Raw genomic sequence first — 9331 nt, 5'->3', positions numbered from 1 at the left:
CAGGCGAGGGGTCCCTGGGTCACCGGCCACCCCGCCCAAGAGGTGGCCGCATCTCAGCACCGGGCGAGGGGTCCCCGGGTAACCGGCCGCCCCACCCCAGAGGTGGGCGCGTCTCAGCGCCGGGCGAGGGGTCCCTGGGTCACTGGCCGCCCCACCCCAGAGGTGGGCGCGTCTCAGCGCCGGGCGAGGGGTCCCTGGGTAACCGGCCGCCCCGTCCCAGAGGTGGGCGCATCTCAGCGTCGGGCGAGGGTCCCTGGGTAACCGGCCGCCCGCCCCAGAGGTGGCTGCATCTCAGCACCGGGCGAGGTCCCGGGTAACCGGCCGCCCGCCCAGAGGTGGCGCATCTCAGCACCGGGCGAGGGTCCCGGGTTACTGGCCGCCCGCCCAGAGGTGGCGCATCTCAGCACCGGGCGAGGGTCCCGGGTAACCGGCCGCCCGCCCCAGAGGTAGCTGCATCTCAGCGCCGGGCGAGGTCCCGGGTAACGGCCGCCGCCCCAGAGGTGGCTGCATCTCAGCGCCGGGCGAGGTCCCAGGTCACCGGCCGCCCGCCCAGAGGTGGCTGCATCTCAGCGCTGGGCGAGGGGTCCCGGGCCGCCCGCCCCAGAGGTGGCTGCATCTCAGCGCTGGGCGAGGTCCCAGGGTAACCGCCCGCCCCAGAGGTAGCTGCATCTCAGCGCCGGGCGAGGTCCCGGGTAACGGCCGCCCGCCCCAGAGGTGGCTGCATCTCAGCGCCGGGCGAGGGGTCCCTGGGTCACCGGCCGCCCCGCCCCAGAGGTGGGCGCATCTCAGCGCCGGGCGAGGGGTCACGGGGTCACCGGCCGCCCCGCCCCAGAGGTGGGCGCCTCTCAGCGCCGGGCGAGGGGTCCCTGGGTCACCGGCCGCCCCGCCCCAGAGGTGGCCACGTCTCAGCACCAGAGGTTGTGGTTGGGGGGGGACGGGGAGCACTGCAGGGCCCCATGGATACGGAGAAGTCACAGGGCCCCACGTGGTCTCCGTTCTCAACCCCCCCAAAACCGCTGCTAAATTTAAAGGGCCGGAGGTGGCAGGTTTACCAGACGTCAGAAGTTTCACAGCCCCGAGTCGTGTGATGGGGAATTTTACACCTTTCGTACGTAAGCGACCCAGATACCAGCCCCGGAGGGGACGGGACCGGTCACCTGCAGGAACAAAGCAACCTTCCCCCCAAGTCATGGGGCCGGGCTGGCGGGGGCTGCGGGTCGGGAGTGAGGGGCACCGGCCGGGCTGGGGGGAGGCAGGGCTGGGCTAAGAGGGGGCTGCAGGTCGGGAGTGAGGGGCACCAGCAGGGCTGGGCTGGCAGGGGGCTGCAGGTCGGAAGTGAGGGGCACACGCAGGGCTGGGGGGGCAGGGCTGGGCTTAGAGGGGGCTGCAGGTCGGGAGTGAGGGGCACCGGCAGGGCTGGGGGCAGGGCTGCGCTAAGAGGGGGCTGCAGGTCAGGAGTGAGGGCACCAGCAGGGCTGGGGGGGGCAGGGCTGGGGGGGGCCGGGGCTGCAGGTCGGGAGTGAGGGGCACCGGCACGGCTGGGGGGGCAGAGCTGGGCTGGCAGGGGCTGCGGGTCGGGAGTGAGGGGCACCGGCAGGGCTGGGGGGGCAGGGCTGGGCTAAGAGGGGGCTGCAGGTCGGGAGTGAGGGGCACCGCTTGGGGGCGGGGCTGAGGATTCTCGCTGGTCTCTGCCGCCCCCTGGTGGCGGCCGGGGCCGGTACCGTATATACCGTAGCCTGGCGCCGCACTCTAGCGGCGGCACTGAGCGAGGCTGCGCTTTACTGTATTGCCCCGACATGGGGCGCAGCACAATCCCTCCCCTCCCCTGGGCCCGGGGCGGGACCCGGCTCTGCGCTGCCATTGGCTGAGCCTTGGGAGGGACAGGCCCCTTGTCCAATCGGCGCCGGCCGGGGAGGGAATCCCCGCGTCCTTCCCTTTCCGCGTCTCTGCGGCCGGGCCCCGCGCGCCCTGATTGGCCGGGCGGCGGGGGATGGGCGGGGCCGGCCGGGCAGAGGGGCGCTGTGATTGGCTGAGGGGAGCAGTGACGCGGCGGGGCCATGGCGGGGAGCTGGGGCCGCGTGGGGGCGCTGAGTGGGGCCGGGGCGGTGGGGGCCGCCGCCTACGGGGCGCACGGTGCGGGGAGGGGTCAGAGTTAAGGGGAGGGGGCTGGGGTCGGAGGGGGAGGGGCCGTGGGGCAGGAGGGGGCTGGGAGGCCGTGGGGCAGGCGGGGCTGGGGTTGGAGGAGGGCCGTGGGGCAGGAGGGGCTGGGAGGGCCGTGGGGCGGGCGGGGGCTGGGGTCGGAGGATGGGCCGTGGGGCAGGAGGGGCTGGGGTCGGAGGGGAGGGCCGTGGGGCAGGAGGGCTGGGATTGGGAGGAGGGCCGTGGGGCGGGCGGGGGCTGGGGTCGGAGGGGATGGGCCGTGGGGCAGGAGGGGCTGGGGTCGGAGGAGGGCCGTGGGGCAGGAGGGGCTGGGATTGGGAGGGGAGGGCCGTGGGGCAGGCGGGGCTGGGGTTGGAGGAGGGCCGTGGGGCGGGCGGGGGCTGGGGTTGGAGGAGGGCCGTGGGGCAGGCGGGGCTGGGGTCGGAGGAGGGCCAGGGGCTGGGATTGGGAGAGGCCGTGGGGCAGGCGGGGCTGGGGTCGGAGGAGGGCCGGGGGCAGGAGGGGCTGGGATTGGGAGGGGAGGGCCGTGGGGCAGGCGGGGGCTGGGGTCGGAGGAGGGCCGGGGCAGGAGGGGCTGGGATTGGGAGGAGGGCCGTGGGGCAGGCGGGGCTGGGGTCGGAGGAGGGGCCGTGGGGCAGGAGGGGCTGGGAGGAGGGCCGTGGGGCAGGCAGGGGCTGGGGTTGGAGGAGGGCCGTGGGGCAGGAGGGGCTGGGATTGGGAGGAGGGCCGGGGGGCAGGAGGGGCTGGGAGGGGAGGAGGGCCGGGGGCAGGAGGGTTGGGAGGGGAGGGCCAGGGGGGCAGGAGGGGCTGGGAGGGGAGGGCCGTGGGGCAGGCGGGGCTGGGGTCGGAGGAGGGGCCGTGGGGCAGGAGGGGGCTGGGAGGGGAGGGCCGTGGGGCAGGCAGGGGCTGGGGTTGGAGGAGGGTTGAGAAGGAAGGAGGGGCAGGAGTGGGGGTGGAGTCGAGGTGGAGGAGGGGGCGGGAAGGAGTCTCTGCCCCGCACCGGGGTAACTCTGCTGTCTCTGTGCCCCAGGCTTTCGGCGCAGCGACCGGGACGACTACCAGAAGGAGGTGAGCGGGGGGGGGCATCATGGAGACTTCCAGGGTGTCAGTGAGGGGAGGGGGGTCCGGTGGGTTGCGGGGGGCTGGGAGCCAGGACTCCTGGGTTCTCTCCCCGGCTCTGGGAGGAGAGTGGGGGCTGGTGGGTCAGAGCAGGGTGGCGGGGAGCCAGGCCTCCTGGGTTCTCTCCCGGCTCTGGGAGGGCAGTGGGGCTGGTGGGTCAGAGCAGTGGGGCTGGGAGCCAGGACTCCTGGGTTCTCTCCCGGCTCTGGGAGGAGAGTGGGGCTGGTGGGTCAGAGCAGGGGCTGGGAGCCAGGACTCCTGGGTTCTCTCCCGGCTCTGGGAGGAGTGGGGGCTGGTGGTTAGAGCAGGGGCTGGGAGCCAGGACTCCTGGGTTCTCTCCCAGCTCTGGGAGGAGTGGGGCTGGTGGTTAGAGCAGGGGCTGGGAGCCAGGACTCCTGGGTTCTCTCCCGGCTCTGGGAGGAGTGGGGCTGGTGGTTAGAGCAGGGGCTGGGAGCCAGGACTCCTGGGTTCTCTCCCAGCTCTGGGAGGAGTGGGGCTGGTGGTCAGAGCAGGGGCTGGGAGCCAGGACTCCTGGGTTCTCTCCCGGCTCTGGGAGGAGTGGGGGCTGGTGGTTAGAGCAGGGGCTGGGAGCCAGGACTCCTGGGTTCTCTCCCCAGCTCTGGGAGGAGTGGGGCTGGTGGTTAGAGCAGGGGGCTGGGAGCCAGGACTCCTGGGTTCTCTCCCAAGCTCTGGGAGGAGTGGGGCTGGTGGGTCAGAGCAGGGGCTGGGAGCCAGGACTCCTGGGTTCTCTCCCGGCTCTGGGAGGAGTGGGGCTGGTGGGTCAGAGCAGGGGCTGGGGGCCAGGACTCCTGGGTTCTCTCCTCAGCTCTGGCAGGGGAGTGGAGGCTGGTGGGTCAGAGCAGGGGGGCCGGGAGCCAGGACTCCTGGGTTCTCTCCCCAGCTCTGGGAGGGCAGTGGGGGAGCAGGGGCTGGGAGCCAGGACTCCTGGGTTCTCTCCCAGCTCTGGGAGGAGTGGGGCTGGTGGTTAGAGCAGGGGGCTGGGAGCCAGGACTCCTGGGTTCTCTCCCAGCTCTGGGAGGAAGTGGGGCTGGTGGGTCAGAGCAGGGGGGGCTGGGAGCCAGGACTCCTGGGTTCTCTCCCGGCTCGGGGAGGGCAGTGGGGCTGGTGGTTAGAGCAGGGGGCTGGGAGCCAGGACTCCTGGGTTCTCTCCCGGCTCTGGGAGGAGTGGGGGCTGGTGGTTAGAGCAGGGGGCTGGGTGCCAGGACTCCTGGGTTCTCTCCCCAGCTCTGGGAGGAGTGGGGCTGGTGGTTAGAGCAGGGGGCTGGGAGCCAGGACTCCTGGGAGGGAGTGGGGCTGGTGGTTAGAGCAGGGGCTGGGAGCCAGGACTCCTGGGTTCTCTCCCGGCTCTGGGAGGAGTGGGGCTGGTGGTTAGAGCAGGGGGCTGGGAGCCAGGACTCCTGGAGAGCAGGGGGCTGGGAGCCAGGACTCCTGGGTTCTAGCCAGGACTCCTGGGTTCTCTCCCGGCTCTGGGAGGAGTGGGGGCTGGTGGTTAGAGCAGGGGCTGGGAGCCAGGACTCCTGGGTTCTCTCCCGGCTCTGGGAGGGCAGTGGGGCTGGTGGTTAGAGCAGGGGGCTGGGAGCCAGGACTCCTGGGTTCTCTCCCCAGCTCTGGGAGGAGTGGGGGCTGGTGGTTAGAGCAGGGGCTGGGAGCCAGGACTCCTGGGTTCTCTCCCCAGCTCTGGGAGGAGTGGGGCTGGTGGTTAGAGCAGGGGGCTGGGAGCCAGGACTCCTGGGTTCTCTCCCAGCTCTGGGAGGAGTGGGGCTGGTGGTTAGAGCAGGGGCTGGGAGCCAGGACTCCTGGGTTCTCTCCCAGCTCTGGGAGGTGGGGGCTGGTGGTTAGAGCAGGGGCTGGGAGCCAGGACTCCTGGGTTCTCCCCGGCTCTGGGAGAGGAGTGGGCTCTGGTGATTAGAGCAGGGAGGGCTGGGAGCCCGGACTCCTGGGTTCTCCCCAGCTCTGGGAAAGGAGTGGGGGCTGGTGGGTTAGAGCAGGGTGCGCTGGGAGCCAGGACTCCTGGGTTCTCCCCGGCTCTGGGAGAGGAGTGGGGGCTGGTGTTTAGAGCAGGGAGGGCTGGGAGCCAGGACTCCTGGGTTCTCTCCCGGCTCTGGGAGGAGTGGGGCTGGTGGTTAGAGCAGGGGCTGGGAGCCAGGACTCCTGGGTTCTCTCCCAGCTCTGGGAGGAGTGGGGGCTGGTGGTTAGAGCAGGGAGGGCTGGGAGCCCGGACTCCTGGGTTCTCCCCAGCTCTGGGAGAGGAGTGGGGGCTGGTGGGTTAGAGCAGGGAGCGCTGGGAGCTAGGACTCCTGGGTTCTCCCTGGCTCTGGGAGAGGAGTGGGCTCTGGTGATTAGAGCAGGGAGGGCTGGGAGCCAGGACTCCTGGGTTCTCCCCGGCTCTGGGAGAGGAGTGGGGGCGGGTGGGTCAGAGCAGGGGCTGGGAGCCAGGACTCCTGGGTTCTCTCCCGGCTCTGGGAGGAGTGGGGCTGGTGGTTGGAGCAGGGGGCTGGGAGCCAGGACTCCTGGGTTCTCTCCCGGCTCTGGGAGGAGTGGGGCTGGTGGTTGGAGCAGGGGGCTGGGAGCCAGGACTCCTGGGTTCTCTCCCGGCTCTGGGAGGAGTGGGGCTGGTGGATCAGAGCAGGGGGCTGGGAGCCAGGACTCCTGGGTTCTCTCCCGGCTCTGGGAGGAGAGTGGGGCTGGTGGGTCAGAGCAGGGGCTGGGAGCCAGGACTCCTGGGTTCTCTCCCAGCTCTGGGAGGAGTGGGGGCTGGTGGATCAGAGCAGGGGGCTGGGAGCCAGGACTCCTGGGTTCTCTCCCGGCTCTGGGAGGAGTGGGGCTGGTGGGTTAGAGCAGGGGGCTGGGAGCCAGGACTCCTGGGTTCTCTCCCGGCTCTGGGAGGAGTGGGGGCTGGTGGGTTGGAGCGGGGGGGGCTGGGAGCCAGGACTCCTGGATTCTCCCCCCAGCTCTGGGAGGGGAATGGGGGCTCGGGGTTAGAGCAGGGGGGGCTGGGAGCCAGGACTCCTGGGTTCTCTCCTGGCTCTGGGAGGAGGGAGGCTGGTGGTTAGAGCAGGGGGCTGGGAGCCAGGACTCCTGGGTTCTCTCCCGGCTCTGGGAGGAGTAGGGGCTGGTGGGTTAGAGCAGGGGGCTGGGAGCCAGGACTCCTGGGTTCTCTCCCAGCTCTGGGAGGAGTGGGGCTGGTGGTTAGAGCAGGGGGCTGGGAGCCAGGACTCCTGGGTTCTCTCCCAGGCTCTGGGAGGGCCGGGGGGGCTGGTGGTTAGAGCTGGGGGGGCTGGGAGCCAGGACTCCTGGGTTCTCTCCCCGGCTCTGGGAGGAGAGTGGGGGCTGGTGGGTCAGAGCAGGGGGGCTGGGAGCCAGGACTCCTGGGTTCTCTCCCCGGCTCTGGGAGGGGAGTGGGGCTGGTGGTTGGAGCAGGGGCTGGGAGCCAGGACGCCTGGGTTCTCTCCCCGGCTCTGGGAGGAGAGTGGGGGCTGGTGGTTGGAGCAGGGGGGTCTGGGAGCCAGGACTCCCGGGTTCTCGCCCCGGCTCTGGGCGGGGAGGGGGGGCCGGTGGATCAGAGCAGGGGGGCTGGGAGCCAGGACTCCTGGGTTCTCTCCCCGGCTCTGGGAGGAGAGTGGGGGCTGGTGGATCAGAGCAGGGGGGCTGGGAGCCAGGACTCCTGGGTTCTCTCCCCAGCTCTGGGAGGGGAGTGGGGGCTGGTGGATCAGAGCAGGGGGGCTGGGAGCCAGGACTCCTGGGTTCTCTCCCCGGCTCTGGGAGGAGTGGGGCTGGTGGTTAGAGCAGGGGGCTGGGAGCCAGGACTCCTGGTTTCTCTCCCTGGCTCTGGGAGGGGAGTGGGGGCTGGTGGTTAGAGCAGGGGGGGCTGGGAGCCCGGACTCCTGGGTTCTCTCCCAGCCCTGGGAGGGCAGTGGGGGCTGGTGGTTAGAGCAGGGGGGGCTGGGAGCCAGGACTCCTGGGTTCTCTCCTGGCTCTGGGAGGAGGAGGCTGGTGGTTAGAGCAGGGGGCTGGGAGCCAGGACTCCTGGGTTCTCTCCCGGCTCTGGGAGGAGTAGGGGTTGGTGGGTTAGAGCAGGGGCTGGGAGCCAGGACTCCTGGGTTCTCTCCCAGCCCTGGGAGGAGTGGGGCTGGTGGTTAGAGCAGGGGCTGGGAGCCAGGACTCCTGGGTTCTCTCCTGGCTCTGGGAGGAGTGGGGCTGGTGGTTAGAGCAGGGGCTGGGAGCCAGGACTCCTGGGTTCTCTCCCGGCTCTGGGAGGAGTGGGGGCTGGTGGTTAGAGCAGGGGGCTGGGAGCCAGGACTCCTGGGTTCTCTCCCCGGCTCTGAGAGGGGAGGGGAGCAGGGAGCTGGGAGCCAGGACTCCTGGGTTCTCTCCCCAGCTCTGGGAGGGGAGGGGAGCAGGGAGCTGGGAGCCAGGACTCCTGGGTTCTCTCCCCGGCTCTGGGAGGGGAGTGGGGGCTGGTGGGTTAGAGCAGGGGGGGCTGGGAGCCAGGACTCCTGGGTTCTCTCCCTGGCTCTGGGAGGGGAGTGAGGGCTGGTGGGTAGAGCAGGGGGGGCGGGGAGCCCGGACACCTGGGTTCTCTCCCGGCTCTGGGAGGAGTGGGGCTGGTGGGTCAGAGCAGGGGCTGGGAGCCAGGACTCCTGGGTTCTCTCCCGGCTCTGGGATGGAGTGGGGCTGGTGATTAGAGCTGGGGGGTGGGTGGGTTGGGAGCCCGGACTCCTGGGTCCCTCACCTGTCGCTCTCTGCCGGCAGCTCTACGAGACGGCCAACAGGTACCACTTCCTGCACAGCCTGGCGCTGCTGGCCGTCCCCCGCTGCCGCCGCCCCCTGCTGGTGCGTAGCCTGGGGGTGCCCCTGTCTGGGGGGGTGGGGGGGGGCACCCCGGTGACCTCAACTCCCGGGGGACCCTTGTTTGCCGGCGGCCCTCTGGATTGGTGGGGGTGGGCCCTGCACCCCCCCCCACTGCTCCCCATGGGCCTCCACCCTGCTCTCCCCACCCCAGGGTCTCCCTCCTCCCACCCCATCTCACAGGGCCCCCTCTGAGCCCCCCCTCAATCTGCCCCCGTCTTCCTCTGCCCCATTGACCCCGTAAGATCGTCCCCCCCCTTGAACCAAGGGAGCAGCTTCCCCGTCCGGCTGCTATAGTAGAGCTTTTATCTTCTTGTGCTGAGACCAGCTGGGGATGACCGGGGGGGGGGTTAGACATCCCCCAATGGGACCCACTTGTCTGACGCGGCCCCCTTTCCTCTGCTCCCAGGCCGGCGGCGCTGCTGCTCAGCTCCGGGATGGGACTCTTCTGCGGCCCCCTCTATTACCACGCCTGGAGCGGAGACCCGACTTTCAACAAAGCGGCCCCCTATGGGGGCTCCCTCCTGATCCTCGGCTGGCTGGCGATGGCTCTCTGACCCCCGCCCCTGGTACCCTGGCGGCCCTCCCCTCCCTTTGGGAAGGGGTCCCCACTGCCCCCAGCATTATGGCTCATCAGTGTCCCCCTCCCGCCTCCCCCCCATCACTGGCCACGCCCACCCAGCTGAATTGTCACTCAAGCCCCGCCTCCTTTGTGTGGGCGTGGCTTTCTCCAGAGCTCATTGGCTGGGCGACTTCGCCAATGGGGGGGGGGGTGTCTGTGCCAGGTGCTGACCAATCGGAGAGCTGGGCTTTAGGCGTGCCCATCACTCATTGGCTGGATACAAAGCGGGCCTGGATCCGCAACCAATGGCAAAGCAGGAGTCCCTCGTTCCCCCATTGGCTGAGCTGGGGGCCAATCAGAACGCTGTCTCCGGGGCGGTGCTGTCATTGGCCAAGGGAGTTCTCCCCCAGGGACCAACTTTCCAGCCAGTGGGAACAGAGCTCTTCATTCATTGGCTGACGCTGAGGGGTGGGCGGGCACTAGGCTATGCCTTGTCCTATCACAGGCTGCCTGGGTTCTGATTGGCTGCGTGGAGCAGGCGAGCGGGATTGTCACTTCATGGGGAAAATTGATTGATTTGACGATTTTTTTGGTCAATTTCTTTTTCACTAACAAATCAAT

At 70.3% G+C, this 9331-nt stretch overlaps 1 protein-coding gene across 1 annotated transcript; it reads left to right on the top strand.

The window, feature by feature from the left end:
- The first annotated feature begins 2057 nt into the window (after positions 1-2057).
- On the top strand, positions 2058-8715 carry TMEM256 (transmembrane protein 256). Its single transcript, XM_039499932.1, has 4 exons — positions 2058-2133; positions 3191-3228; positions 8053-8129; positions 8558-8715. The coding sequence occupies exons 1-4, from the start codon at positions 2058-2060 to the stop codon at positions 8703-8705; spliced, it is 339 nt and encodes a 112-aa protein (XP_039355866.1). The 3' UTR covers positions 8706-8715.
- Positions 8716-9331: the final 616 nt, after the last annotated feature.

The sequence above is a fragment of the Mauremys reevesii genome, linkage group 14, assembly GCF_016161935.1.
Source record: "Mauremys reevesii isolate NIE-2019 linkage group 14, ASM1616193v1, whole genome shotgun sequence".
Taxonomy (NCBI): domain Eukaryota; kingdom Metazoa; phylum Chordata; order Testudines; family Geoemydidae; genus Mauremys; species Mauremys reevesii.
This window is presented reverse-complemented; position numbering and strand designations above follow the sequence as displayed.